Source organism: Pseudozyma flocculosa (genome assembly GCF_000417875.1).
Source record: "Pseudozyma flocculosa PF-1 unplaced genomic scaffold scaffold00004, whole genome shotgun sequence".
Taxonomy (NCBI): Eukaryota; Fungi; Basidiomycota; class Ustilaginomycetes; order Ustilaginales; family Ustilaginaceae; genus Pseudozyma; species Pseudozyma flocculosa.
In genome coordinates this window covers 296,873-324,461 of record NW_006920872.1, presented here as the reverse complement: position 1 = coordinate 324,461, position 27,589 = coordinate 296,873, and the positions used below count along the sequence as shown (strand labels likewise).

At 64.2% G+C, this 27,589-nt stretch overlaps 8 protein-coding genes across 8 annotated transcripts in view; 4 read left to right on the top strand and 4 right to left on the bottom strand.

The window, feature by feature from the left end:
• Window positions 1-110: 110 nt before the first annotated feature.
• PFL1_01610 (uncharacterized protein) lies at window positions 111-656 on the bottom strand (the record flags this gene model as incomplete). The annotated part of the gene is made up of 2 exons (XM_007879120.1): window positions 111-455; window positions 555-656. The coding sequence occupies 2 exons, from the start codon at window positions 654-656 to the stop codon at window positions 111-113; spliced, it is 447 nt and encodes a 148-aa protein (XP_007877311.1).
• Window positions 657-1,342: 686 nt separating this feature from the next.
• PFL1_01609 (uncharacterized protein) lies at window positions 1,343-7,519 on the top strand (the record flags this gene model as incomplete). The annotated part of the gene is made up of 1 exon (XM_007879119.1): window positions 1,343-7,519. The coding sequence occupies one exon, from the start codon at window positions 1,343-1,345 to the stop codon at window positions 7,517-7,519; it is 6,177 nt and encodes a 2,058-aa protein (XP_007877310.1).
• Window positions 7,520-7,777: 258 nt separating this feature from the next.
• Window positions 7,778-11,237, bottom strand: PFL1_01608 (uncharacterized protein; the record flags this gene model as incomplete). The annotated part of the gene is made up of 2 exons (XM_007879118.1): window positions 7,778-10,886; window positions 10,987-11,237. 2 exons carry the CDS (start codon window positions 11,235-11,237, stop codon window positions 7,778-7,780), a joined length of 3,360 nt encoding a protein of 1,119 aa, XP_007877309.1.
• A 1,646-nt stretch (window positions 11,238-12,883) lies between these two features.
• Window positions 12,884-14,582, top strand: PFL1_01607 (uncharacterized protein; the record flags this gene model as incomplete). The annotated part of the gene is made up of 4 exons (XM_007879117.1): window positions 12,884-13,018; window positions 13,602-13,732; window positions 13,828-13,910; window positions 14,461-14,582. The coding sequence occupies 4 exons, from the start codon at window positions 12,884-12,886 to the stop codon at window positions 14,580-14,582; spliced, it is 471 nt and encodes a 156-aa protein (XP_007877308.1).
• Window positions 14,583-18,849: 4,267 nt separating this feature from the next.
• PFL1_01606 (uncharacterized protein) lies at window positions 18,850-19,288 on the top strand (the record flags this gene model as incomplete). The annotated part of the gene is made up of 2 exons (XM_007879116.1): window positions 18,850-18,969; window positions 19,076-19,288. The coding sequence occupies 2 exons, from the start codon at window positions 18,850-18,852 to the stop codon at window positions 19,286-19,288; spliced, it is 333 nt and encodes a 110-aa protein (XP_007877307.1).
• A 959-nt stretch (window positions 19,289-20,247) lies between these two features.
• Window positions 20,248-21,466, top strand: PFL1_01605 (uncharacterized protein; the record flags this gene model as incomplete). The annotated part of the gene is made up of 5 exons (XM_007879115.1): window positions 20,248-20,262; window positions 20,405-20,515; window positions 20,628-20,799; window positions 20,908-21,006; window positions 21,114-21,466. The coding sequence occupies 5 exons, from the start codon at window positions 20,248-20,250 to the stop codon at window positions 21,464-21,466; spliced, it is 750 nt and encodes a 249-aa protein (XP_007877306.1).
• Window positions 21,467-21,747: 281 nt separating this feature from the next.
• Window positions 21,748-25,499, bottom strand: PFL1_01604 (uncharacterized protein; the record flags this gene model as incomplete). The annotated part of the gene is made up of 3 exons (XM_007879114.1): window positions 21,748-22,027; window positions 22,129-22,240; window positions 22,340-25,499. 3 exons carry the CDS (start codon window positions 25,497-25,499, stop codon window positions 21,748-21,750), a joined length of 3,552 nt encoding a protein of 1,183 aa, XP_007877305.1.
• A 1,464-nt stretch (window positions 25,500-26,963) lies between these two features.
• PFL1_01603 (uncharacterized protein) overlaps window positions 26,964-27,589 on the bottom strand; it is a gene marked incomplete at both ends in the record, with an annotated part of 1,548 nt that continues 922 nt past the window's right edge. The window contains 3 exons of the mRNA XM_007879113.1: window positions 26,964-27,002; window positions 27,097-27,235; window positions 27,350-27,585. Coding sequence (XP_007877304.1) covers window positions 26,964-27,002; window positions 27,097-27,235; window positions 27,350-27,585 — 414 coding nt within the window. The remainder of the gene's footprint in view (window positions 27,003-27,096; window positions 27,236-27,349; window positions 27,586-27,589) is intronic.

The following is a 27,589-nucleotide window of genomic DNA, read 5'->3' as shown; positions in this document are numbered from 1 at the left end:
TTCGTCGGCCGTCGTCGTCGTCCTCCGTCCGCCACGCTCCTCCTCTCTCTCTCTCTCTCTCTCTCCAAGGTCTCTCGTCTTTCTCGCAGCGACAGCCTTGCTTGCTCTCGCTAGGCTCGGCTGGATTTTGGTGTTTCGGCCCGAGCCGTCATGGCCGCCTTTGATTGGACGGGCGCCTTGTCGGCCTGCTTGGCCTGCTTGACGGCGTTGCCGAACCCGCCGCGCTTGGCCACCTCGTTCTTGACCAACTGCTCGATGCGGATCTTCTCCTTGTCCTCGGCGCTCATCTCTCTCTCGGCCTTGGCCCGCCTCGCGTCTCCAGAGCCCGTCTTTCTGGCAAACGTGAACCGCTTGCGCGCGGAAAGAGGCCGGCACGCCTCGGCCACGATCCGGTCGCCCACGGCGAGCGTCGACTTCTCGTCGTGCACGAGGTACTTTTTGTGCCGGATGAATGTCTGCACAACGGTGGCAAAGAGAGCAAGGAGAGAGTATGAGGTGCTCCGTTGCCATGCCGCAGGTCGCTCAGCTCAGCCCGCCTTCTGCCAGCGACTCACCTTGAGCAGCGTCGGGTGAACCAGGCGCTTCTCGACCGTCATGGTGACCGTCTTGGCCATGACGCCCGCCTTTGTGACGATGCCGGTGATGGTCTGCTTCATCGTGGCCTGAATACTCTGGTGCAGCGGGGGGCGATCCGAATCGATACGATGGCTAGCCGTGGGAGGTATCGGATAGGGTCCGGGCTCGGTGGGCGCGGCTCGTCGTCGCTGGAGCGGCCGATGCTGTGTCGTCAAGCAGGCCGAGGCGTACGAAGGGGCCAGAAGATGTCGTCGGACGGTGCCGTTTGCTGCCCTTGACGCGTTCTCAGGCCGTTGTTCTGCAGCGAAGCGAGAGCGGTGATGCCGATAGACGGAGGAGCTTTTCCGAAGACTGTGCTCAGAAGGGGATGGTGATGGCTTGAGGATGGCCATCGTGGTCGAGGGGGCGGCCTGGCGCTCGAAGAACCACCCTGAAAAGTTCGCTTACGTAAGGAGTCAGGTCGCACCCACCGCCGGAACTCGGCGGGGCCTGGCCTGGCCAGCCTGGCTCAATTTTTGGGCGCGTGTGGAGAAGGGACCCTGGCCTAGCCCAGCCTGGCCTGCTGGCCTGCTCAGCGACGCTGCCTGGCTCAGCCCGCGTCAAGAGCAGCGGATGGAGGCGACGCTTGGACCTCTCTGCCTGACCAACACCACCACCACCACCATCACATTCCCTCCCTCACCTTAACCCTTCATTCATCTTCAACCTCCCTCCCCTTTGTCTCTAAGCTGCCCTCCATCAGGATGGGCCCGCGTCCCTCGCCGCCATGATCGACGAACTCATCCGCCACTGCATCGAGGAGATTGGCTTCGACGGAGAGGCCGGCACTGGCCTTGACCGCCTGCAGCACTTCATCCACGACTTCCATCAGGCTCAGTCTGAGCGCGAACGCCTCCCGCCCCAGCAGGTCGACGAGTCCTATCGAGCTTTTGTCTTTCGCGCCCTCCTTTCCCACCCGGACGTCCACGTAGGCACCCATGCTGCTGGCGCTGCGTCCCCGGGAGGCGCCGCCAAGAAGCCCGTCGCCAGCAAGGCCGAGCGCGCCGGCAGAGGCATCAAGAAGCAGATCCCAGCCAGCTCCGCGGCTCAGAGCGATCGGGTCGAGCTGATCCCCGACGAGGAGGCACGCAGCACGTCGATTCCGGATCTGCAGCAGAGGCACGGCGACGACCTTCGCCTCGTCCTGTCGGCCGATGTCGTACGCAAGATGCTTGCAGGTTCGGCGGAAAAGATACTTACGCCGTCCAACTACCGATTCCTCCAGCTCGTCTGCCGCTCTCGAGAGGCTGCGGTGGTCAGCACCGACCTCGGCGCCGAGCTCGGAATCGACCAAAAGACAGTCTTCTACATCGCCAAGAAGCTGATTGAAGCCGGCCTGATCGTCAAGCTCAAGGCCCGGCAGACGGGCACTACCGCCAGCTATTTTGTCGCCACCAAGTTCCGCGACCAGTGCCCGCTCTGGCTCTGCCAGCAGGACGACAACATCCATGGCGCCTCGACCTCCATCGCCAGCGCCACAACACGACCTCCCTCGAAGCGGATCAAGGTCGAGGCAGAGAACCAGTCAAAAGCCATCGCCGATCACTTTCTCGGCGTTGACGGCGAGGACGATGCGGATGGCGATGCAGACGACGACGATGATGCTGCCGTGGCTGGCAACGTCGATGGTCCGACCCTGGCTCTGGATGGCCCAGAGCCCGCTGCGGGCTCCAAGCTCTTCGAGACACTCGATGCTGATACCACCATGGTCTGGCTGACCAGCCGCCCCGACCTGGTCCGCCGGCGCCTCTATGCGTTCATGGGCCTCACCTCTGCCAAGGTGGCCCTCCGCAGCCTGCTGCAGCTACGACTCGGCCTAGCAAACAGTCCAAAGCGCGTCCGACGAGCCTTCCAGGCCTTCCTCGAGAGGCTGGTGCTCGACGGCCTGGTTGAGGTCGTCGGCCTGTCGGCCAGCGAGCCGGTCGACGGCGGCCAGTCGCAGTCGCGGTCGCTCAGGCGCGGCTTCAGGCTGACGACCAAGGGCGAGCTCGACATGGAGGCGCTGGCCGCCAGCGACACCCTCCTCGACGCTCGGTATGCGGAACGCGAGCAGCGCCAGAAGTCTGACAAGGGTCTGCTCGAACGCGAGCTGCGCATGCAAGACATCCGCGTTGCTCGGGAGCTCACGTTCGAGCGTCAGGCTCATGAGCTGGTCGCCAGGGCCGGCGCGAGCGGCATCACGTTGCGGCAGATGCAGAACGCCTTCAACGTGTCCGGGCTGATCAAGAGGACGCTCGAGATGCTCGTGCTGCGCTCGGAAGAGGCGAACAAAGACGCCTCGGTCGCAGACATGCGCATCCGCCAGTTCCATGAATTCCTCGGCCGGGAGCGACGGCTGCGACTGTATAGCCAGCACGCGTGGACGCTCCAGTCTGCGAGCGATGGCTACATGGCCGACGAGGATGCCGCGATCCTGGCGTCCGCTGGCGGGTTCCCCGACATCGAAGACGGCGCCTTCTACACCGACGGCGACGACGCGATCGCCAAGACTCGCGGGATCGTTTCTGAGGCGTTTGTCGACAATGGCAGAGGGGGTTCTGCGTCGATGAAGGGCGGCGACGGCGGCGACGAGGACGGGAACGGAGGTCTCGAATCGACGCTGAGGAAGAAGCCGACGGGCAGGCCCAAGGGAAGGCTCAACAACAAGACGATCGAAAGGATGAAGAGGGCGGAAGCGCTGGCCAAGAGCAGAGCCTCTGGATCGGCCGAGACGACACCCAGCGGAGACTCGGAGTCGGCTGCGACCGCTGCGACCGCAGACGGCGGCTTCGTGGCGATGCAAGAGCCCTCGACGCCGGCTGAGAGTGCCGCCAAACGGCGCAAGCTCCAAAGCATCGTCGCCGAAACGCAGCCCCAGGCAATCGACGCACCTCCTCCCGTCATGCGCGAGGCGAGCGCCGCGGCGACGGTCGACGACCTCGACGCCACCGGCGGTGATGCATCCAGTACGACGACACAGGCTGGCGTTGCGCAGACCGGAATCGCCTCCCCGCCTGCCGCGGCGCCGCCTTCGCCCTCCTCGACGCCCGTTCCGGCAACGACGCCGTCCAAGCCGTCGAACGGAGCGCCTTACACACCGCAAGTCGGCGCGGCGGCCAAGCAGGAGCGGATGACTTCGGAGAAGAAGCCAAAATCGAGCGTCACAGAGCTGCGGAGCGCCATCGCCCTCGTCGAGTGCATCGAAGAGCTGGGCGGCGCTCTCGATACGCTTCTGGTGCCGCAGGCGCTCGACGCCTTTGTCGAGAGGAATCGCGACCGCTACAGCTCGCAGGTGCTCAATCTGCGCGAGAAGCGAAAGCGTGACAAGGCCATCGCAAAGGCGGTCGACAAAGGAACGCTGAAGAAGACATTCGTCAAGGTGCGCAAGCCGGGCGATCACGCTCAGCGGACCATCGTCTACGTGCCGAGCATCGATCCGGCTCGCCTGCAAAGGTACTGCGACGCCGTGGTGAACGGCGAAGAGGGCTGGTCGCGCGCCACAGACACCGTCTCGATCCTCCATCTGCGCTCAGGACAAGTGCATCTGCCAGCCGAGGACATCACGAGCCTGTCGATCCGACGACCCTGGCAAGACAGCACCACGCTCGACGTGAGCAGCTTCGAGGCCGACCCGCACCTCGCCGAGCGGATGCGTGCGCCCTTCCTGGCCCAGGACATGCCGGTCAAGCAGTTCCTCGGCCATGCTTCAGGTCCCGTCGCCCGCCTCGTGCTCTTCCACCTGTCCGGCATCGACGCCATCAACGCCAACGTGTCGTCCAAGGTGCAGCGAGATCCGCGGCCCAGCATCGATATCTCGTACTTCTGGACCGAGGCTTCGCTGGAGCTCTTCCTAGCTCTCTGCGGACTGCGCTATTACAGCCCCAGCCTCGAAGCAGCCTACCAGGACCCAGCGACGAGGTACCAGGCCGTCTGTGAGCTGCCGTCGGACGTAAAGGAGGCCATCGGTCTGCCCAGCGCCCTGGATGCGGCTCCTCCGCCCGAGATCCAGACGGCCATCTACAGCTTGGCCGCCCAGCTCCAGTCGATGGGAGTCCTCGAGGCAGTCCCGGATGCAGACACGGACGACTCGGCCCGCACCCTCACTCTGCCCTGCACCCGCTTCGAGCTCAGGGACCGCGTGCCCATCTACAACTGGAAGGCGAAAGGCAGCACGAAGCCAGTGCTTTCGGTCGCCAGTGTCGGCGCATCGATCGATCGTGCGCGAGCCTTTTGGCAGAACACCGCACTGATCTGCAGCAAGAGGATCCGCGCCACGTCCAGTGCAGCACAGCCCGAGTCGGGCTTCCAAGCGGCCAACGTCTCCCGAGGCGTCCAGCCAGACCTGCTCAAGACCAAGGCCTGGCGCATGGGCCACACGATCAGGCCCGTGCAGAGAAGGTTCCTGCTGCGCTTCCTCCGGGCGGGGGAGCCGCTGCCATCCGACAAGGCCGTCCAGCTGGCCTCTTGGATCAGCCTCGTGCCCGCCGACGCCGTCAAGCGCTTCTGGACCTTGGCGCTCGCCGACCTCGGCGGAAGAGGCGGCGAGGTTGCGGCTCGAAAGCGCCACATGGGCTGGTCCCTCGACATCCAAGGTCTGCAGATCGCAGACATCGAGGCGCGGGAGATGAGGCGCCTCCGGGACCGGGACCGCGAGGGCCGCAAAACGACGCTGCGGAAGGCGAGAGAGCTGCGGGACAAGAGGGTGAGGAGCTTTGAGCAGTGGCTGACCGACGCGTTCCAGTCGATGCCGGCTGCAGAGGCGTACCGGAACAGGATCGAGTGGGCCCTCCGACAAATTCGGAAGCGGTACATCGAGTCTCACCCCGGTTTCGACGCCGGAGACGCCCGCCGCGCGATCGAGAGAGGTGTCGCCATCGCCAGCGGGGTGGGCGTTAGGCTGTCCAGCATCCGGCGTCCGCCAGCAGACAACGACGGCGACGACGCCCAGGTGGAGGACGAAGGTGCTGCTGGTGGTTCTCAGGGCGGCGTTCCCAGGCCTCGCAGGCCTCGCAACCCGGCAAAGGCGAGGCGGCGAAAGAAGGGTGCCGAGGGTCGCAAGGAGCAGACGTCGCGCAGAAGCACCACCTCGGCCAATTACTGGACCCCGCAGAGGAACGAGCTGCTGCGTGACGCCGCCGTCATCCTGCAAGCTCGCGATCGCGCCCGAGGCCGCAGCGACTGGAGCGCCCTGGCCCAGATCTGGGACGAGGAAGATCGGTCCAAGAACCAGAACTTCGTCTCTCGACAGTGGAAGCTGCAGCTCGGGCGGATGCGCGGCGAGTTTGGCGAGGAAGGCTACCTGAGCGCCCTGGAGCGTCAGTGGACTGCCGTCAGCCGTGAGGCTCGATCCAAGGGCGAGCTGGCCGACCCGGCCTTCCCTTCCGCCACCGACTTCGACCTGAAGCAGCACATCGAGTTCCTGCGGGCTAGGATCGACAAAGACGCCATCTTTGCATCGCTCGAGAAGCCCTCGCAGATCAACCCGCTGCCCCTCGACCTCGCCAAGCACGACTTCACCCAGGGCTGGAAGGACGAGTTCCGCTACGTGCCGCCCGAGACCAAGTGGGAAGACTTTCACAACCAGGAGAGCGGTCACAACCATCGCCGCCAAGGCATGCTGCTCGGCAATGCGCTCGTGCTGGAGCCGACTTCGAACGACGTCCCCGCGCGGCAGAGGCCGACGGAGCCAGTGGCAGCGGAAGGCGCCGAAGCTCAGCTGCGAGCGCAGATGGCCGAGGCCGCCGTCAGGATCGTGATCCTCTCGGACGACCGCCGCTGCTCGGCCACGGACAAGGCCGAGTTCTGCCGGCGGTTCGGCGAGGACGAGATCGAGGCGGCCGTCGTCAGGCTGCTCGAGACCAGGGTCATCCGACCCACCACGGCCGAAGTCACGCAGAGGAGGCAACCAGGCACCAACTTTGCCCTGACCGACGACTTCTTTGTGCAACCCCAAGACCACCGCCTGCACCGCTCCGACGAGATCGGTCTGCGACACACTCTGGCTCGGCTCGATGGCAAGCTGGAGCAGTCGATGTCGGCGCCGCTGTTCGTGGAGCCGGTCGAGACAGACGGCGAAGCGGCCTGCCTGGGCACGATGCTGAGCAACAATCTGATGACGGCCGACATCGACGTGGCGCCCTTCGCCGACCTGCGCGGACACCACGCCTTCAACGCGCGCGTGCTCAACGACGACGAGATCGAGACGGTGCTCTCGATTAGCATCACTGCCGCAGGCCTCGAGCAGGGCAGGAGCGCGACCGTCAAGATGCCGTCGCCACCTGCGGCAACGAACGGCAGGATCGCGAACGACGAACTGGCGGAGGCCGAATCGTGGCTGGAGGTGTTTACCATCGCGGCAGATGAGGACCTCGAGGCCTTGCAGGAGGTCAAGCACCTGCTGGATGCAGCGGGACCCGAAGGCGTCGAGCTGGGCAAATGCCTCGCCATCCTCCGACCGGCCTGCCTCGCCTGGCTCCTAAATCGGGGTCGCGCTCCCGCCTTTGTCGCTGGCCACTCGCACGTCCGACTGGTGTCGGCTCAGCACATCCGCCTCTACACTTTGCCCAGGCTCACCACTGGCAGCACCAGTAACGACAACAGCGGCGACGAGTCGCTCCGGCAGCCGGCGCGACTCTGGCTCGACATCCACGGCAACGTCCTCGAGGACAAGTGGCGTCGACTGGTTGAGCTGCTGGCACAGGCGTGCGTACAGCGGCCGGGCATCTCGCTCGACACGCTGTGCGCCAAGTTCAGGTCGAGCTGCACCGCCGTCGAGGTGTTTGAGGCCGTCCAGGCGCTCGAGAACACGCAGCGCTTCGAGACGAGGTGGGTGCACGTCGACGAGGTCGGGGTCGCTGTGGCGTCAGTCCACCCGCGTGGCGGCATCTGGGCGGGCTTCGAGGACGACGACGACGAGGCAAACTAGGCGCAGGAAGACGCAGAGCGGCCCAGCACAGGCCAGATCCCTGACGTCCAACCAGTCCAGCCGTCACCATCAACACGACAACGCACGGCGCGACGCCATGCGACTCCATGCGATGCGATGCGATCAAGGGCCATCATCTGCTTTTACCGAGGGCCAAGGGCCGACATTGCGATTGTACTCTAGGCACCAGCTCGACTGCACGCCACCCGGGCCCAGCTCCATTCTGCTTGCAACCCGTGCTTTGCCCGCGCAAGCCCCTCACGAACGAGATGCGGCCTCACGTTCCAGCCTGCTGCGTTCCTCGGCGAGCGAGAGCTCGATGGCGAATCGAAGGTCGTCGTCCATGTCGTCGCCGCCTGCTGCGTCTGCCAAAGGGGTGCCTCCACGTGCCCCGCTACCAGCGCGCTGTCCTTCTGCAAACTCGCACGAGGAGGTCGGGGCTGGGCTTGTGCCACGACGACCGAGTTGGGCGGCGAGCAGACTCTCTGTTGGCGGTTGGGGCCGATGTCGCGGCCCCAGACTGGGGCTACCGCTGGCCCAGGCGCCGAGGTTGTGCATCTTCTTGGCCGGCTTCGAAGATGTCTCACCGCCAGCTTCGGCATTGACCTCGGACGAAGGTGAAGATGCAGCAGCCAGGTTCCAAGGTCCGCCAAACTTGGAAGGTGTGTTTGACGGCGAAGCGCCACGGAACGACGAGGCGGCCGAGCTCAGACTCTGTCCGTACCTCTGGCTCAGGGGGGAGTGGGCCGAGTTGAGGGGCGGAGACATGGTCGGCCAGTCTTCGGGTTGGCCGCCCCGCATCGCCATGGCCGAGCTGGTGGGCGACAACGACGTGCCAGCGATACGCGCGGGGCGCGGGACGTTGATGGTGCGGATCTTGGACTCCGGATGCGACCGATCCAGCGCGTTTGAGCGCGTCGACGGCCCGGCCTGGCCCAGGATCGTCCAGGCGCGCGAGGGAGATCCAATCCCGGCCAGGTGCGGAGAGGCGTGCGGAGACGGTGATGGCGATGCAGAGGCGCGGAGGTAGTAGCCTTCGGCGCCGTGGGCGTCGGCATCGGCGGCGACGGAGTCTTCGTCGTCCATGTCGAGGTCATCGGGCGCGAAGCGGTCGTCGAGCGACCAAGAGCGGTCCGAAGAGCAACGAGAAGGCGCGCCGCTCTGCTGCCGGCTCTCCGCCAGGGCGATCTGCTCGAGGGCATCGGCCAGCTCCGGATCGTCGGCCGGGGCCAGACCCGGGCTCCGCATCGGCGCCTTGCTCGACGACGCCTGTGTGCTGGGACCAGCTCGGGCCGAAGAGGCAGGGGCGACGAGCTGGCTCGCCGCTCTGGCCTTGGCCTCCTCCTCGTCCTTGCTGAGCATCATGGCGTACTCGAACGCCTCCTGCTCGGTCATGTCGCCTAGACCATGGTCGGTGACGGTGTCCCTGCGCCGACTGTGCCGCGCCTGTCGCTCCTCGCGCTCAGCCTGTAGCTGCGCCTGGCTCTCGCGGAGATCTCGCCGCATGTCGACCTGCATCTGGAACTTGGAGTCGGCCGTGCGGCTCGATGACCTGGCCGTCTTCTTGGCCGCAGCAGCCGCCATCCTCTTGTCCTTTGCACGCTGCAGCGGCTCAGCACGGAAGGCAAGGACCTGGTGCCCGATGGCGGCGATCAGCGTATCGTGGTCGGCGACGATCTGCTGCACCCGGAAACGTGCCGCTTCGTCGTCGGTCAGCTCGCCGGCGGCCAGCATGCGGGCCGGGTGTCGAGTCGCGGTGCGGTCGTTGATGGTGCGGATCAAATCGCCCGAGAGGGCGCAAAACGCCTTGATCGTGCCGTCCGACGTGCCGGCGATCAGATGCAGCGAGGTCACTTCGAGCGACGTGATGGTGGTGTGATGGGCTTCGATGCTCAGCGCGGGCGAAAGCTGCCTGCTACCCGTGAAGCGGGCGGGTCGCAGCCCTTGCCACTCTTCCTGGGCCACCGCGTCGAAGTCTGCGCCCTCGGACTCCCAGTCGAAAACGTGGACGGTGCCGGCCTTGGTGCCCACGCACACGTACTTCTTCTCCGGGTACTGCCCGGCGCCAAAGACGTCAAAGGGCGAAGGGCCGATGTTGAGGCGCGGCACGTTGGCGCTGGAATCGCTGCGCGACGGCGTCAGCATCGGCGACGCAGCGGTGGATACCCGCGGACTGGGAGCGACCGACGCCTTGCGATCGAGCGGGGACCGGGGTTCAAAGTCTGGCTTGATGGCGGTGATCTCGCTCAGCACCGGAGCACCCAGAATCGTGGTCATAACCTCGGGCCGATCGATGCTGCCAGCGGCGGCATCTTCGTCGACCTCGGAGTGGCCGACGCGATGCCGAAGGAGACATCGTGCGCCCGAATGGTGCGCCAGGATCGAGAAGGGCTTTGGCGTCCTCTGAGCATCTGCAGAGCCGTGGTGGTCGGCGTCGATCCGGACAAAGTCGAGCGATGTCTCTGCACCGGAACCTGCTGCCAGATGGATTGTGACGCTCCGCACAGCGCCGACGAGTTCGACGATCCGCCGCTGCGCCTCGAGCAGGTCTTCGTCCACGTCTGCTTCGGAGAGCTGCGCAGGGTCGCTGGCGTCGGCGCGGATAGCAAGCAGGCCTGCGATGTCCAGGCCGTGCCAAGCAACGACCTTGCCGCTCGCGTTGCCGGCAACGATGATGCCGGCGCGTGCGTCGTAGTCCAGAGCAGAGATAGGGACTGCGGCCGCGGTGCCGGGCGCAGCAGAGACGTCGACCGTCTGCCCAGCGTTGGGAGGCGCCGTGCGGGAAGCTGTTGAGGCTACCCAGATTGGCAAGGGCCGTAAAGAGCTCCACAGCCGGACGGTGCCGTCGTGGCCGGCGGTGACAAAGGTGGTGGCGACGTCGCCCATGGCGCCGAGCTGCTGACGGAGCCTCTCGGGGCTCCTTCCAGGACCGTGGACACCGTCTCGGCTACTGGCAAAGGGTACGGCGACCGCCGAGACCGGCCCGGCGTGGCTGCCACGCGGAGAGAATTGGTGACTCCGGATGGCGCCTCGCGGGTTGATGCCCTGGCGGGTCAGGGTGGTGAGGCCTACCTCGCCAGAGCGGAAACCCCATGCCACGCTGCTGGCATCTGCGCCCATGGCCAGGGCGGTCACATTGGGGCTGAACTCGATGTTCGGATTGCCGTTGCCGGCTCCGTTTGCGGTGCCCTCGGCATCGAGGTATCCTTTCGTCACCTTTCCAGTGAAAGGGTTGGATCGCGATGCGACACCGTACACCTGCGAGGCCGAAAGCATGAAGGTGTGCTGCTTGGACACCGAGATTTGGTGGATGATGTCCACTCGCGGCGTCGATAGCACGGTCGGGGCTCGAGACTTGCGCCAACGCCTTCAGAGATGGGTACGAAGGAAGAGAGAGAGAGGAAGAAGGAACGACCCTGCTCAGCGCGCGTGCGCCGCGAATGGGAGCGAGGCTACCCGGCACTCACCTCAAGAGCTCCGAACGCCGCTGAAACTCGCTGCGCCAAGAAGCATTCGTAAGGCGACGGAGAGACGGCACGGCCTGAGAGCTTGTGGCGATGACAGCGGAGTTCGAGTGCAACCCAACCGCTTCAAGGTTGAAGTGAGTGGCGAACGCGGCCCGCCAGGTGGCGTCGTCGCGGGCTACCGATGCCCAAGACCGGCAGACGGCTGCGGCGACGCCGAGCGAGTGCGGATCGAGATATGAGCATATCTTCATCAAGATCTCCGGAGCGATGAGCGATGCGTCCAGCTGGGGCACCTCGGCTCGCTCAGCCTCTTCGACAAAGGAAAGCGCGTGTTCAGGATCGGTCAGTCGGACTACGGACCCCTCGACCGAGCTAAGCGCGCGGCTTTGGGCGTCACCGCGCGGGTTGGCGTCGATTTCGCCGCAATGAGTGCCCAGTACTTGGGAGCTTCGGCTCTGCTCTCGTGGAGAGGCCGGATCGGAATAGTGCGAGAGATGCTGGTCATCTTGGGAGGCGGAGGCGGCGGCGGTGGCTGGTGGGGCTTGTTGGAGAGATTGCTGGTTCGATTGTCGGAAGAAAGCTTCTAGGGACATAAAAGGGTGGGTGGTGAGGTGAGAAGAGAGTGCTTCGGAGGATGGCTCGTACTGTTGGATGAGCCAGGCTGAAGTCGCGATCTCAGATTCGAGGGCGGCGGGTGATTGCGGGGTGGCAACAGTCGGCTCTAAGGGGTCGTCGCGAAGTCCGCTGCTGGATACTCGCGGCAAGGGGGAGTCGTGTGTTGCGTCAAGCGATGGCTTTTGAAGCGTACGTGGCAGGCTGTCTGCCAGAAGCTGGATGAAGAAGGTGGCGAGAGAGGGTGGTTGGGTGATGGTGGTGGCCGTCGTGATAGCCGTCGAGACCCTTTCGGCTTGGCCCGTGGCTCAGCGGGTCGGCCCGGCTGTGCGCCGTCGGCTCTCGGGCCAGCTCCATCGCCTCGACCCCATCCCCGGAACTCGGCAGAGAATCGAGTCCGCACAGCGGGTCGCGTTTGTCGCCAATCGGGGTCGCTTGCCCGATATCCCATCGCAACCAGGTCTTGCTGCCGCCTCAACGAAGCCTCCTCGGAGCAGTCTCCATTCTGTTGCGCTCTGGCTCGGATTCAGAGGCTACAGATGGTGGTGGGAGCGCATGGCAGGTGCGACTTGAATGACTTTGCGCCTCGCCGGCACATGGCACGCTGGAGCTACCTCTTTCGTCGATAAAGGGATCGTCTTCGCGCCAGATGGGAACCGTCAGCGGGCGAGCGTCAATGAGAAGGAGACATCCTGCTCCGAGCGCTGTGGCTCTCATCCAGAGATGCCAAGTGGCAAAGAGCGATGGAACGATATCCGAGAGAATGATTTGCCGAAGCGGCACGCCTTCGCCAACGGCCCGCCGCCTCGTTGGCGAGCGCAGTGATACGCCCTCGAGAGCGTTGTGGTGGACCGATAGCATGGGTGGCGCGACAAGGCTAAAGGGGCGTCCGCAGTGAAGCGTCGCCGCCGCCAACGATGTATGTCGATCCGTCGGCCGAAGTTGAATCACGTGGAAAGGCTGCCATTTTTAATTTTTCGGCTCCGAGTGAAAGCACCAATGTCCAGGCACGCCAGGCCTCGGCAGCCGGGCTACCCATCAGCCGCTTGCGAAGGATGCGAAGGTGGCGAGCGGTGGGGTCGGGCTGACTCTGGGAACCAGGCGGGGAGGGGAGCAGGCAGGCAGGCAGGCATAGGGGAGCTGGGCGGCTGTGTGGCAGGGCCGGGGCCGCTGTTGGCGGGTGTACCGCCGCCGCCCGCCTCTTGGACACCATCAGCTCCACCTCGTCAAGACCCATCGCTCCCTCACCCGTTGATCACCCACCCCTCAGCACCTTCTAGCTACAATGTCGGCGGCTTCGTCTCAGGAACTTCAGTGGCTCCTCACCAGGAAGACCTCTTCCTACATCGTCAAGCAGAAGGGTCTCCCTCGCTTCTTCACCCGCGAGCCCCTCAACCTGAAGCAGATCCACAGCCCCAAGGTAAGGATCCGACCGACAGCACCAGATCCGACACTTTCGACCAGAAGCGCGACGCTCCGGAATCGCTACATCTGGTCCATGACGACTGTTCCAGCATCGATTGCATCCGACTACGAAACCTTCGAGGGAATGCAGCGGTTGGAAGGGCTGGTGGATAGGATGAGAGGAGACGGATCGATGGAACGGCCGAAGACCAGGGGCAACGGACGAAACGAGACGGCGAGATGCTGCGAGTCTCGCATCTCGCTCTCGTATTGTGGGAGCTAGCAGGCGCCTTATCGAAGGCGCCTCCATTGGAAGTTCGCAGGGCCGGTCAAAGGCGAGCGCTGCCTTCGAGGGAACCGAGGGGAAATATGGAAGATCAGGCGGAGGTCGGAACGGCGATATGACGGTCTCGCAGCCGGTGAAGGCTCCTTTGCACGGCGGCCGGAGGAGCACAGCAGCTTCCACACTCGACTTCAGCCCCAGCCGACATCTTCCGACATCTAGACCGATTTCCCTGTCCAGCGACGAAGCGGACGCTGACGATGTCATCGTCCCCCGACCTCCCCTCTTCCGCGTCGCCTTCCCTTTGCACCCTCAGCACTCCGGCAACGTCTGCAAGAAGGCTGTCGGCATCGCCCCCGCCGCCAACGGCAAGGGTGTCGTCGTCACCACCAAGAAGACCAAGGCTTCCCCCTTCTCGGTCAAGGGCTCGCGGGCCTCGACCACCATGTGAGTCGGCCCTCTACCGTGCAGCTCTGTCCGACAGCCGGCGAAACCGAGGGCTGACGTCTCCTTTGCCTTGTCGCCTCGTCTTGCCGAAACAGCAAGGGCACTGGTAACCGCCGTGTCTCTGGTGCCGTTGCCAACATCGTTGGCAAGCGCGGCTACCGCAACGACCTCGCCAAGCGTGAGTACCCAAGCCCGAGTTGTGGACTCGGTGGAACGGTCTCCAGAGTCGCCTTTGGAGGAGATGGACGCCCAAGGGCAAGCGGACGACCATCGAGCGTGGCCAGTAGAGCCGCGCGGCCGCCATCGACACGAGCGGTGCAGGAAGCACTCCCCATCGCCCCTCTCCGGACACCAAACCTCTATGCATCGCCTAGAACCCGCCGGAAACATACCCATGATGGTCTGGGCGTAGAAACGATGCGAGATCGAACCCTGGACACCAACGACCGCAGCGTACACATGGGGTCGACGCGGACGATCTCGATCACCTCTACCGCGTCGACCTTGTCGCAAGAGCGGCCCATGTCCGGACATCCCGTCCTTCCACCTCGAAGATATGCGGGGCTCAGAAGGAGATCCGAGGAGGACACGTCGATATGGGGCGGTGGCGGTCGGGAACGAGGACGTCGTGCCTATCGATTTGCGAAAGGCCCAGCTGGTCCGTTCTACCTTGGACAACCGCCGAGTCGCTGACACCCTGATCCTGCCCTGCTCCTTTGATCCGATAGTCGCTGTTGCCCGCGCCTCGGCCATCCTCCTTGCCCAGCGCGGCAGCCGCAAGGCTCCCCTCCCCAAGAAGGTCCGTGGCACCGGTGCCAACAAGGTCCTCATTGAGAAGTCCGACGAGTAAACGTCTCGGTCCACGCCCTGTTCTCCACCACTACATGACGTGATCGAAATCGCAAGCTACTCTCTCCGGTCCTCTCCTTCGGTTCCTTTTCGTTGCTCGGCTCGACTCGCTCGCACCGCACCGCACACACGCACGCACACACACACACACCCATCTGGACTGCGCGGGTCCACACACGAGGTCATTGCCAGTATGACTCTATGTATGCATATGACGGCCGCCTCTAGGCGGTTGGCAGAAGACGCAAACCCCCCAAAAGCTTTTGGCAGCGAGGCACCAAGCTATCCGCCAGCAGAGATACCGACGTCTGATCACTGGGAGGACCGTGCGTTGCGAGGGCGTGGGTGGCGGGTTAGCGAGGCGGTCCGTGCTGCTCAGTCGGTCAATGGTTGAGCGGACCGGAGCCGGCGGCGCCTGATAGATGCAGCTGCGTCGCAGCCAGGCGGACCCGAGAGCTCCGATACCAGACCGGGGCTTGCGATTGCGGCTCCGGATCGTGTTGTTCTCCAGCATGGGACCGACCTCGCGGCAAATGGCCGCTGCCTGCCTCGCCCCTGGAACGTGTCATCGGCTACGGTACGACACGAAGCAGGGTCAAGGGTCGAGGTTGATCGCTGCTGATGAGGGTCGCACCAGCTCTGGAATGGTGAACGCTCCCGATGCTCGTTGCGACACATACCGAAGTCGGTCGCGTTCCTATGATCGACGGGAGGAACGTGGCGGCGAAGGGCGAGGCACGGCCGGCTGGTCTGTGTAGGTGCCGATTCCGCAGCACAGATCCATGAGGAGCAGGTAGGGGGAGAAGTTGGGGATATCCCGAAAGATCGGCGCTCGTGCAACGCGGCATGGAGGATTCGGAACGCCTACCTTCGAGGCAAGGAGATGAAAGGGCGAGACCTAGGGCGCTGCGGGATGTGGCGGTCTCGGCGGCGGAGAAAGAGTGAACCCTTGCCATCCCCGCTGCGGTCGGTCTTCTGCATCGAAGGAGCGAGGAGATCAGACTGGGTCCTTGGGTTGGTCGAATGCCAGCCCCCGCCTCGGATGACAGGTTCGGGTCAGGCAGGCAGAATCGAGGGCTGCCAACCGACCGTGCCTGCGGTCAGCATTCCACAGCGAGCGAGACTCGGAGCACCCACGCTAGCCGGTCGGGACGCCATCTTTCGAGGAACGCACGCCCTGCTGTGGCCTACCTGTGCCCCTGCCGATGGGCCGTGGCCGTCCAATCAAGAAGCAGTGAGTCCGCCACTGTCTGAGCCGGGACGTTTCAAGCCCATCGCAACGCAAGCCAGGCTATACGATTGCAGAGGCTACCGGTACTCGCCGTGCCTAGTCTCCGCCGATCGATCTCCATCAGCCCGCCCATGAAGGAGCCTAGTCGGCGAAAGGCGATACCGTCGTACGAGTCTTCAGTGGTGACACAGCCCTCGCCATCGTGGTCCTCGCAGTCAAAACAAAGGCGCCACCAGTTGCGCAGTCGGATGAACACCGCGACCAGGCCTGGTCCGATCCGTGGGTGGGCCCGGCCTACGGCACCCTACGGGCCAGCCATCGACTCCTGCGCTGCACCGTTGTCCTGACCGAGGGGCGAGCATCGGGAGCTTGAGCTGTAAGGGTCAGCGCACGGCCTGCATTGTAGGCCTACTGCGCTGCGCTGTGCTGCGATGCGATGCGATGCGATGCCACTGCAGCCACTTGCTTGAGCTTTGCCTGCCACGCCGGCCCCAAACGCACGGAGTCAGGGGCTGGCAACTCTCGATCGGCCGGCTGGCTTGCCCCCAAAGCTGCTTCTTCCAAGCGGCCCCGTTGAGAAAAAAGATCGTCGAAATTCAGACGAAAATCATCACCTTGTCGATGCCGGTCTAACGCTCCGGACTGCCCCTCCCCGACCAGTGGGGTGATCCAAGCAGGCACGGCCTCCAGCATTCCTCAGGTGACTCTGAGCGAAACAAGGGTTAAAAGCGGTCTAGACACGCTTATACCAGCCGAGTCGTGGTCTGTAGATCGGACCGAACGAACCACCCTGCCAGGGAGAGCTACTGTTCTGAACTGTACTTACCGGCGACCAGCTGATGCGCCGCTGCGGGTCTTCAGGGAGGCTTGCTGCCTGCAAGCCATTTGCGATGCGCCGGGCCAGCAGAAGGCTAGGCGGCTGGCCTGGGGACTCACTCCTCGGTCGCAAGCGGATCAGCAACAGCAAAGCCTCGACTTTCGGGTGCAGCATCAGCTCCAGCATCGTTCCTATCTGCGAGCCAGGTCATTCGAGGTCGCTCAGACGCACCGAATGCTCGGAACGCCCGACCTGGAACAAGAATCGAGAAGAAAGAAGGATCGACAGCAGAAGACGTTGGTGTAGGCTCCATGTCCAGCACCACCAGCGGCATCCGCGGGCGGGAGGATGACCTGGCGGAGACGGCGTACGACCGTGCGAGTACTGTACCACTTGTGAACGGACTGCCGGGCAGGGACGCCGGGTGATCAAGGAATGACTTGGCTGGGCGGACATGTGCCTTCCCGGTCGACGCGCTGGCAGGCTAGGGTCAGAGCGGGGGGAGCGAGGCACGCACCTGCACGGTTTCCGAGGTTGCCGCGCCAACGTACTGCAGGCAACGCAAGCGCGGCCGAAGGATGCGGAGCGAACGGTCAGGGGAGGCCTTTGACAGCTGAGCCTGCAGCATCACAGGATGCAGCGAAGCAAAGACGCACGCACAGCGGTGCGGGGGTTGCTGCGGATGCAAGACGCGAGGGGCGTGGAAAGGGAACCCCCCATCGAGGCAGGACCACGAATCGCCGGGTCGACAACAAGCAAGCATATCACAACCCGATCGCCAGCCAGATGTGCCCCTGCCTGTGAAGCATACTGTAGCCTGGCAATCGCTGATTGGGCAGGAGAGTAATGGCGGAAGTGCGCAAGCCGGAGACTGTCAACACGATGGAGAGACATAGTCGAGGGAGCGGGCGATCTGGCCGATAGGGCCTAGGCTGGGATGACCATGACCCGGCTGTGACTGCTACTGTGTGGCGGCGTACAGAGGGCCCTGGAACGTGCATGCCTTGTTGAGATCATCCTGCAGGCATCAAAGCTCTCTAGGCCGTGCGAGGCGTGGTCAGTCACAGGCTAAGTCGGGTGGCGACCGTATGTGGAACGCAGGGAGGCTGGCTGGCCACTGTAGGATGGCCGCCATGCCTGCACGCCGGTGGAATCGGAATCAGGCTAGGGCCCTTGCTTGGCTTGACGCAGAGGCAGCGTGGTGGTGCGGTGATGGAGCGCAGGCAGGCTGGGCTCAGCAGCTTGCGTACCAAAGCGGTGGCTGTGGCTGCCATTCCGCACCGCACCAAGCGATGCTCGCGCCGGGGGGGGAAGTGCCGCTTTCGCCAACCGAGCCCCCGACACTCTGCACTCTTTGGCAGCTGCACAACACCCGCTCACTGTCCGCCCGTACCGAGCCCGACATGTAGGGAGTCGTCGCATCAAAGGCCGCTCGCACGTATGTACGTTTGCCTCTATCCCTCCCCCGCGCGTCGTCGATGCCTTGCTGCTCACCGGCGGTGGCCGCCTCCGCATCGCTCAGATCATCGTGGCTCGACCTGGCAGCGCCTAGCAGTGCGTTCCAGCCGCGCCTCCGCAGACGCTGACCCACTGGTTGGGACTGGTCCCTCGCTCCCCTGCCTGACTCCCGACCCGCTGGTCCTACCGATGTGTCAAAACTTTGTGCGCGCCCCGCGCCCCCTGACAATCGTCCTACCGTGGCCACGACACCTGCATGAGCGCGCGGAGGGGACACACCAACACCTCGAATGACCGGCCGACCAACGAACGCCCGCCCGAATGGCGCAGCGCTGGCCGTATTGTGCCGCACCCTGGCCAGGCCGCTGAGCAGCGCACTGACTGTTGTTGTTTCTCCATGCTCGACCTGGCAGAGCACACCACAGGCGCAGTGCCTACCGTCTAGGTGTTTGGATCGCCGCACTGAGGCGGAGAGGATCCCAACAACGGCGGAGCGCAGCGTCGCCCTCGCACCTGTCCCGGTCCAGCGCTGGCCTCGCCCCTGCTTCGCCGTACCAACGAGCGTTTGCCTGGCCACCGCCGCCTACCCATCCTTTGGGGCCTCGAAAGGTATAAGAGACCCGACCTGGCCGTCTCTCTAACCACTTTCCTCATCACTCATCCACTCTTCTCTCTCACTCCACTCTCCACTTCTTCTCTCTCTTCACACTCTCTACGGCTTTCGCCTTCCAATCCCCAAACCCCCAACCCACTCTAGCAAAAATGCAGTTCTCCACCATCTTCCTTACCCTCGCCGCCGTCGCTGGCTTCGTCGCTGCCAACCCCACTGGCCAGAAGAACGGCAACTGCGCCACCGGCCAGCTCCAGTGCTGCTCGCAGGTTGTGAGTACCGCCATCGGGCAGCGATCAGCTTCTCACTGAGACCCTTTCAGCTACATGGCTCTGACCGACGAGCTCGCTACCCTTCCGCTTCTCTTGCACCCAACAGACCCAGGGCAAGGAGGCCGAGGAGGCCCTTGCCGGCCTTGGTCTTGCCCTCAACGAGGCCCTCACCGGTGCCATCGGCCTCAACTGTGACTCGGTCCCCTTCCTGATCGGTGTCACCGTCCAGGACCAGTGCAAGAACACCCCCGTCTGCTGCGAGGGCTCCGCCAACAACGGTCTCATCCAGACCTCGTGCACTGCCCTCCCCATCGTCTAAGCGTCGGGCTAGGTCGACTCCTTTTGGCACCGGGCATTTTGCTATTGGGGGGTTTGCTTCGGCCACACTTTGGGATCCCACCGCCGGATGGCGAGGCCTTGAGTGCGAAGTGACCCTTTTTTAGAACACGGACCTTCACCAATCCCTATCCCCCATCCCCCAATCCCCCTTCCCCCATTTCCCCTATCCCCCCTTCCCCCTCATCCCCATCCTCCCTTCCCCCGCATCGCATCCTCATCTGTCATCATCATCATTCCCCTCTAATCCACATCCCCCAAACACCCACAAACAACCGTCTGAGCCTGTGTCCGCGAATGTTCCTGATCTCGACGGAGCTGCTCGGACCTTTCGATTTTCGCGGTCGCCAGCAGCCTCTTTGGGTACAACGAACGCACCCGTTTACCAACTTCTCTATAAGCTCACTTCTCTTTGCTATGTCCGCCATCTGTTCTTGACGGTCCTCTTCAGTGTTCGTGTGGCACAAGACGTTATCCGAAGATATGCCCGCCTTCTGCGATGCATCTGACTTGTTTATTGGCCCGGTTCGTTGTTAGAGCACCTTCCGCATAGGAATAGATCTTCAGACGCCTTCCAAATGTGGTCTTTGTCGCGGCTGGCCATCGGTGTCGCCACAGAGTAGTCAGGGCAAGTCGGACGTCCCCGGGCGTGCCAGGATTTATTTCTCGCGCGGGTGGTGGGGCCAGGCAGGGGCATTTTTGACGGCTCCGAGGGTTGGCGCGTTGGCGGCGAGGGGGCGCTGGGACGTCACAGACCGACGGATCGCAGCGCCGCCTGTCTTTCAGGGTGGACCCCGCTGCCGGCTCCCCACTCCACTCTCCGTCCCTTCCTTCCTACGCTTCGCTCCCCGCTCCATTTCACCTTGGCCCCCACCACCGTTCCCCTACCTGACGTTTACCTCTCGCATCACCATTCCGTCCTTTTCAGAGAAAGGCTTCGACATGGTCGCTTCCATCGTGAGTTCCACCTCCACCCTGGCCCACGCCACTCCGCCCGGCACTCTTCTCGAGTTCCTCGCCTGGGCCCGACCCGATGTGCTCACCAGCCTCTCTTCTCCTCGCGCTTCGCTGTGATCGCTTTGGTATCGCGATGCTGCAGCTCGGCCAGACGCTCCTTCGGGCCGCTCCGCTTGCCGGCGCTGGTGCACTGCTGGTCTCCAGCACGACAAAGCTCCACGCCGAAGAGGCGCCCGCACCCTCGTCGCAAAAGGTGAGATCATACCCTGGCTGCGCTCTTCCCATCCATGCCCTTGCTCCTACTCACCAAGCCTCTTTCGCTTCCTCTCGAACACATCAACACTGCTTTCGCCCCGCCACTGCAGCTCCCCATCTACCCGCTCCCCGAGCCCGAGGTCAAGCTGGTACCCACCCAGACTGAGCTGGAACGACAGATTGGCAGTGCGCGACGGGGCCTTCAGGGCGCGACAAAGGAGACGAGAGAGGCCCTCTCTGGCTCCATTGAGAAGTGGATCGGCGTCGAGAGGAAGATTGAGAGTGAGTGTGCTGCCGATGCACTCCGGCTGGCACGTCGGCGCATCCCACGCCGTCCACCCAGAGGTCATGCTGAACCCGCCTTCACCCCTGCCGATGCAACCGAAACAGAGGAGGTCAAGTCGCTCGTGCCCGCCGACGAGCCTCTCACACCAGGCCTCCTCTACGTCGGTGTGGCTACCTTGACTGGCTCGGTCTTTACTCGATTCCGTAAGTCGTCCCGGCGCTCATTTGCCTGCATATCGTCGGCGAGGAACGACTCGCTGATCTGAACCCCTCGCTCGCACACGTCCCTTCGCTACGGTGGACGCGCAAAGGCTCGTTCCCGATCCGGTTCATCACACCACCCCTCTTCCTGGTGGCCTCGCTCAACTACTTCCAGCCCAAGCTCGCGACCAACCTGTCGTCGTACTACGTCGAGCTGGAAAAGGCCCACGCGCCGGCGCTCACCGAGCAGCGCGAGTCGCTCGTCTCGGCGTTCCGCAGCTCGATCCAGTCGGCCAGCCACAAGGTCGAGGAGGCGAAATCGGGCGCAGAGCGCGGCCTCCGCTCCGGCCTCTCGGAAGTCGAAAAGTCGACCGGCCTCAAGGTCGGCGACGTCCTCGGTTCCGCAGAGGTCAAGGCCAAGGAGGCCAAGATCAAGATGCAGGACCAGATGAGGGCCGTCTGATCCATCCCCGGCGCATCTTGCGCGCGAGGATCGACCGACGGCGGTGCAGAGGCAATCAACTACGCCCTTTCTTTGGACAAGCGCCGTCATCGTCGCGGGCGAGAGCGTGAGGGAGCAAGTGCGATGGGTCTAGGTGACACGAGGAAGAGAGAGGGGCATAAATTACAACCGGACGCACGGCACCGACGAGGGAGGCCACCTTCCCCCCTCTCCCTGCCTCTCCAGCTGGGCAAGGTAACCAGACAATGCCACGCCAGCATTGCAGCGGCAAAAGCCAACCCTCAGAAGAGGGTGCTGACGGCCTCCTCGGTCTGTTGGAGGCGCTGACGGACCTCGGCGAGCTCGCACTCGAGCTGGCGGATCCGCTCGTCCTGCTTGTGCGTCCGGCTCTCGAGGAGGTCGTTTTCCTCGCGCGTCGCCTTGAGCACCTCGGCGTCGGACACGGCCTTGGCCGCCTCGAGGCGCGCGCGGATCTGCGACGCCCGCGTCTCGGCGTTGGTGCTGGGATCGCGCAGGCTCTCGATGGCGCACAGAGGCGGGCCGGCGCAGCTGTAGCTGGATCTGGGCGCAGGGTTCCGAGGGCAGGCATGTGCAGCCAGCGAGACGTCAGGATCATCGCGCCGCCTACTCGAGAAGGGGCCGCTGCCGCCGCTTGCACTCACCCGGTGGTACCGGAGCCTGGGATCGATGAAGGCGTCCAGATGGATCCGTTGACGAACTCGGAGAGGTCGGAGAGCAGGTACGAGATAGCCTGGTCCTCGGACTCGGTCTCACCTGCTTCCAATCGAGGCGGGGGAAGCAGGGACAAACTCGTCAGCCCCATCGCGCCAGGAGCAAAGCTGCTCGTTGGGCCATAGACAGAGGAAGACTCACCTGCCTCGTTGCGCGTCAGCATCGCATTGACGCGCACCTCTGGGCCCTCGTTTGCGACGGCGACGTCGCGGACCAGCCCAAACATCGCCTGCCTGTACATGCCTCCGAACATGGGCGCCTCGTCGTTGGGCGCGGCGCATGCGGGCGGCTCGAAGACGATGTTGAGCACCGAGGTGCCATAGCTGCTCTGCGTGCCCGACGTCCGCGTGTCGTCGGCGTCGAGGGCGTCCATCTCTCCGCCCCTGCGCCGCGAGAGGGCACGCAGCGCCGTCGTCTGGATGCGCAGCACGCGGGGCAGGCGGAAGAGGACGTCCTGGAGCGTGCAGACGTCGGCATCGCCGCGCTCCAGGCTGCCGCTGGCGCCGGCGCTCAGGTCCGGTCGGTAGGCATTGACGATGCAGTCGAGCCCATCAAAGGCCACGGTGCACGCTGTCAGGGCAGCCTCGATGCTTGCGATCGAGTCGAGGCTGGCCTCGACAGCCAGAGTCTTCACGCTCAGATCCGGCGCCGACAAGTCGTCCAGCACGGTCTGGGCCAGTGCGTAGGACGGGCAAGCGATGGCGACGGCAGACGCCCCGCGCCGCACCATCCCGACCACGATGCTCGAGAGATAGCTGGGATCGGTGCCAAACACCAGGATGACCTTGTGCTCGAGCAGCGGCAGCTTCGACACCGAGTCCGGCACGCCCTCCATGCTGGACTGCGTGACCCTGACGCGGTGCGCTGGGCAGGGCGAGAAGAAGTGCGGAGCTGCTCCGTCAATGCCTCGCGCGTGCGACGACGACGACGACGATGACCTCGACTTTCGGCGCGCAGACGACAGCAGGGGCGAGAGCAGGCCCAGCTTGGCAAAGTTGCCAAACGTCGGCGGCTCGCTGAAGAGCGTAGTCGGCGGACGCGACGAGCCGGGCGAGGCGGGGACGTGGAAGAGGACCTCGACCTCGGTGCTGCCCCTCTTGCTGCTCCGCATCGAGACACGCCGTGTCATGCGATCTGAGAGATCTGCGCCGGCTGCGACCGGAGGCGAAGACACGCCGAGCTCCGAAGTGTCCGCATCGTGGATCTCGAACGAGGGCATCGAGGGATAGCCGTTCGCTCCAAAGGCCTTGACCGACGACTGCGAGCCCGACTGCGACAGCGAGGCTCCCCCAACGTCGTCACCGTCTGCCAGGCTGATGTCGCCCATGCCATCGGCACCTAGCTGACCTTGCTGATCGGCCACGCGTTCTTCCTGGGTGGCCACGGCTGAGGCGAGGAGGAACTCAAGATGGGCCGATAGCGACCTCTCCTCGGCGAGGAGCCGCCTCACCTTTGCCAGTTGGTACTGGTCGTTGGCCTTGACCTGCTCTGCCTCTTCCTCCCACAGCGCCCGTTCGCGCTCGAGCTGCTCCTTGCTGGCCTGTTGCAGCAGCCTGAGGTCATCCTCCCGCAGAACGATCTGCTCGGAGAGGGTGCCCAGCTGAATCCGCAGCTGCTTGTTCTCATCCTCGAGGTCTTCGACGGTGTCCTGCGTCACGTCCAGGCGCGATCGGAGCGATTGGGCCTCAGCCAGCTGCTCCCTCCAGCCCTCCTCGAGCTTCAGTCCCACCTCGCGCAGCTTGCTGACACTGCTGTCGGTGCGCAGCACGTGCTTGGCCTCGGCGCATTTGATGATGAGCTCGGCCAGCCTGTCCTCGTCCACCGCCCGTCTCGGTAGGCGCACCCGCAGCTCATCGTCGTCGTCGTTGGTCTCGACCTGGTCGTGCTTGGTCTTCTGCGCCTTGAAACCCGAGGCGAAGCCGCTCAGCTGCTGCGAGAACTTGGCAAAGGTCGGCTGCCGCTTCAGAGGCTGCGCAGGTTGGGGCGGCGGCGTCGAACTCTGCGCGACGACCGGTGTGGCCTGTTGCGACGGCGAGGCGACGGAATGCTCGTCGATAGACGTGTTGGCGGCCGATCCTGCTTCCATCGAGGTCGAGGAGACACTTTGAGACCGCAGAAAGCCCCACACGCCTCTCTTCGGCTTGTCCGGGGTCTGTGCGGCCTTGATGTCGGACGACGAGGTGCTAGGGGCTTCTTGCTCGACGGAGGGCGCGTTGCCTCTATCTTCGTCTGCTTGTGCCGTTAGCGGCTGGGGTAGTGCGGCTGCCTCTGGCTCCGCCTCCGCCGTCTCGTCTTCGATGCTTTCCGTGGTCTGGACCCCGACGAGCGAGACCAGAGAGCTCGATGGAGCGACCTTCCACTCTGCCTTGTTCTTGCCGTCCCCACTGGAACGCGAATGACTCCTCGAGTGGGAAGAGGCCAGAACTCTCTTTGACTCGGCACCCTCTGCGTCGAGCGAGACAGGCTGCGTGTCGAGCTCTGGCGAGGACTGAGCGCTGCCGCCGATGGTATCTCCCAGGTCCGCCATGAGTCCTTTGACCGAGGCGAACGGATCCTCGGACGACTCGCCTGCTGAGCCGGGGGCAAGGTTGAAGATGCCCAGACCGGTGCCGACCGAGGCGGGCAGCGTCGGATGAGCTTCATTCTTCGGTAGGTGGACTCGTTTGGGCGTCTCGCCGAGGTCCATGTGGGATCGAGGACGCGAGGGTGAGCGCACTGGGGCGGTACGAGCTAGGGAGCTGTCAATCGACTTGGCGTGGGTCGGCGAGACGAGGCTCGAAGCATAGGCCTCGAGGTCGCTGGTCGCATCCGTGTCCTCTCCGGTCAAGCCGGTGTCGCTCGGCGAGGACTGTATGGCCGCAGAAGCGTTCGTGGCGGTCGACCTCTGGCTACGTGCTTGCCTCATCTGTGACTTGAAGTCTGTCCCTGCTGAGGAGCTTGAGCCGGACCTCGACATAGAGGAGACTGTGCTCGATGGTGAGGAGGCGCTCGGAGCCGTGGCGCTGCTTGGTCGGCGGCTGACCGCGGCTCGTCTGTTGAGGCTGCCGCTCGACAACGACGGCGAGATGGTGTCTTGCGCCGAGGACATGTGTGCGTTGGAGCGCGGGCTGTTCCTGCCCGGCGAGGATGAGCTGGCTCGTTTGGCTGCCAGCTTCTGGCTTGCCGAGAGTCGGTGCTGGTTGGGGAGCGCAGTCAGACCAGACTTGGCGGTCGACTCGGGGCTTGCCACTGCTGGTGTCCTGTTGCCGATCGCGCGAAAGGGGGATCTCGGAGGGGGCACCTGCCCGTTGAGTGTCGGCATGTCGAAGGCGTGTATGGACGAGCAAAGGCGGGGTGGCCTGATGCGGGCGCCTAGAGAGTATGGCGATGTCTCAAGGGCAAGAAGCAGCGACGGCAAGAGTAGTGGGACTTGCGCCGTGAGCGCCGTTGAGCCGACGAGGTGGGGCCGAGGACGGAAGTGGGTCAGGAGAGCAGCCAGGCAACGGAGCCCCTTTGGCCCGGAAAGGTGGGCGAGGAACCGAGCTGTGCTTCGGACCGCTGCTTGAGTGGTTGTGACGGCCACCGTGCCGGAGTGCGAGAACGATATCAAGGTCGGGCGCAGAGGTTCAAAGGTTGCAAGTGAGGGCAGAGAGGAGACGAGGCAGAGTGAGGGCAGATCGAGGTCCAGAGGGAAGGGATGAGGTGATGAACCGTCCATCCATGGGACCGTCGAGGTCGAGGACGAGGTCGAGGACAGCCCGTGTGGCTCATGCGAGGGGGTCAAGTCTACAATCTGGCAGTCGAAGAGGGGGGCCGACCTCCGAACGGCCACTGAAGGCCGATACGAAGCCGCAGCCTGGCCGTCGAAGATGGCCGAAGGTAGGTTCGGCACCTCTTTCGACTGCAAAGATGACACGGCAAGAGGCCGCCATTGTCAGTGGTTTCACAGACAAGGGGGGACGCCCTCGACTAGATGGCCCACTATCGGCGGCAGTAGCAGGCTCCTAGAGTCGCTCCTCTGCGCCGTACTTTGCCCGCTGGCCAGCTAGAGCTCCACTGGCTCTCATTCTCAACATCATTGTTGGCGCCGACGCCGGGATGGTTGTACAGGTACATAGCTACAGCGGGCGCAGACCTAGACGACGATTGACGTCGCCCGACTGGGAGAGGGCCGGTTGTTCGACGAGGCGGGACGAGTGAGAAGAGGCTTTGCCATTGACATTCGGCGGAGAGGTAGGAGCGGAGCGAGAATGACGGCGGTCCGTTAGGCCTGCCTGCAGACTGTCGGTGGCGACTGGCCAAACCCACCAGCTCCGCCGTCCCGGGTCGGGAACGGGCATGCGTCGATCGTTTGCTTCCAAGGAAGACCCCCTCGTCCTGCTCATGCCGAATACAGACCGTGCCGCGAGCGGCAACGACACCGTCCAGGTGTTTGACTCGCTCGAACGCATTCCAAAGAGGGGGCGACAATCTCGACCTACTGCAAGGAGGCCAGAGATGGTAGGAAGGTAGTGCATCGCCTGGCCCGTCGTGTATCTAGCCGGCCAGCAATGTGGAGATCAACACTCCAACACGACGAGGCCCTGAGGCGCGCCTGCGAAGAGAGGGCCCGCCTCGACATGATTACCGCACGACTGCCATTTTCGCAAGGGTTTTCCAAACGCTTAAGCCATCGCTAGCTGCTGCTCTCCACGAAAAGCTCGCCCGACCAGGCCATCAGTGGCCGTCAGCAACCAACGGCCTGACGGTACTGACCGTAGATCGAGAGGCCGACCTAGCAGCGGGTCTAGCTGCCCGCGCCTCCGCCGAATCGCTGCTGAGCGAGCTGATCCGGCGTATCAGGGGTGGGCGGGGCCATGCAGAACCAAGAAGGTCAGCAAAGAGCTCAGGCCCGGCCCGTCGAGCGACACCGTCCTCACCTGCTTGAACATGGCCATCGTATCCTGCTCCTTGGACCGCATCGCCGCCACACGCTCAGTCATCTCGGCCTGCCTCTCCTGTCGGCGCTCTTGTCTTGCCTGTTCGCGACGGCTGGTGCCACCGCTCTTGCCCTGCAGCCTGTGGGCGCACAACGTCAGCGAAGAGCAAGGACATCCGGAGAGCAGCGTCAGCCTATGCACACCGAGCGCCGGATCAGCAAGCAGACAAGGCATGCCAAGGCGCTGCACTCACGCTGCACCGTAATCGTCGCCCCCCATGAGCGTGGCGTCGTCCAGCTCGAGTCCATCGTCGTCCTTGCGGTTGGCGAAATCGCGGTTGGCGGCATTGCGCTCTCGCCTCTTTTCAATCAAGGCATCGCGACCCGTGGCGCGCGGCGCCAGCTCCTCGGCCAGATCTCGGGCGTCGCGATTCACCCTGCGCCTCTTGGCCGCCTCCTCGCGCTGCTTCGCCTCTTCGACCGCCTCTCGCTCG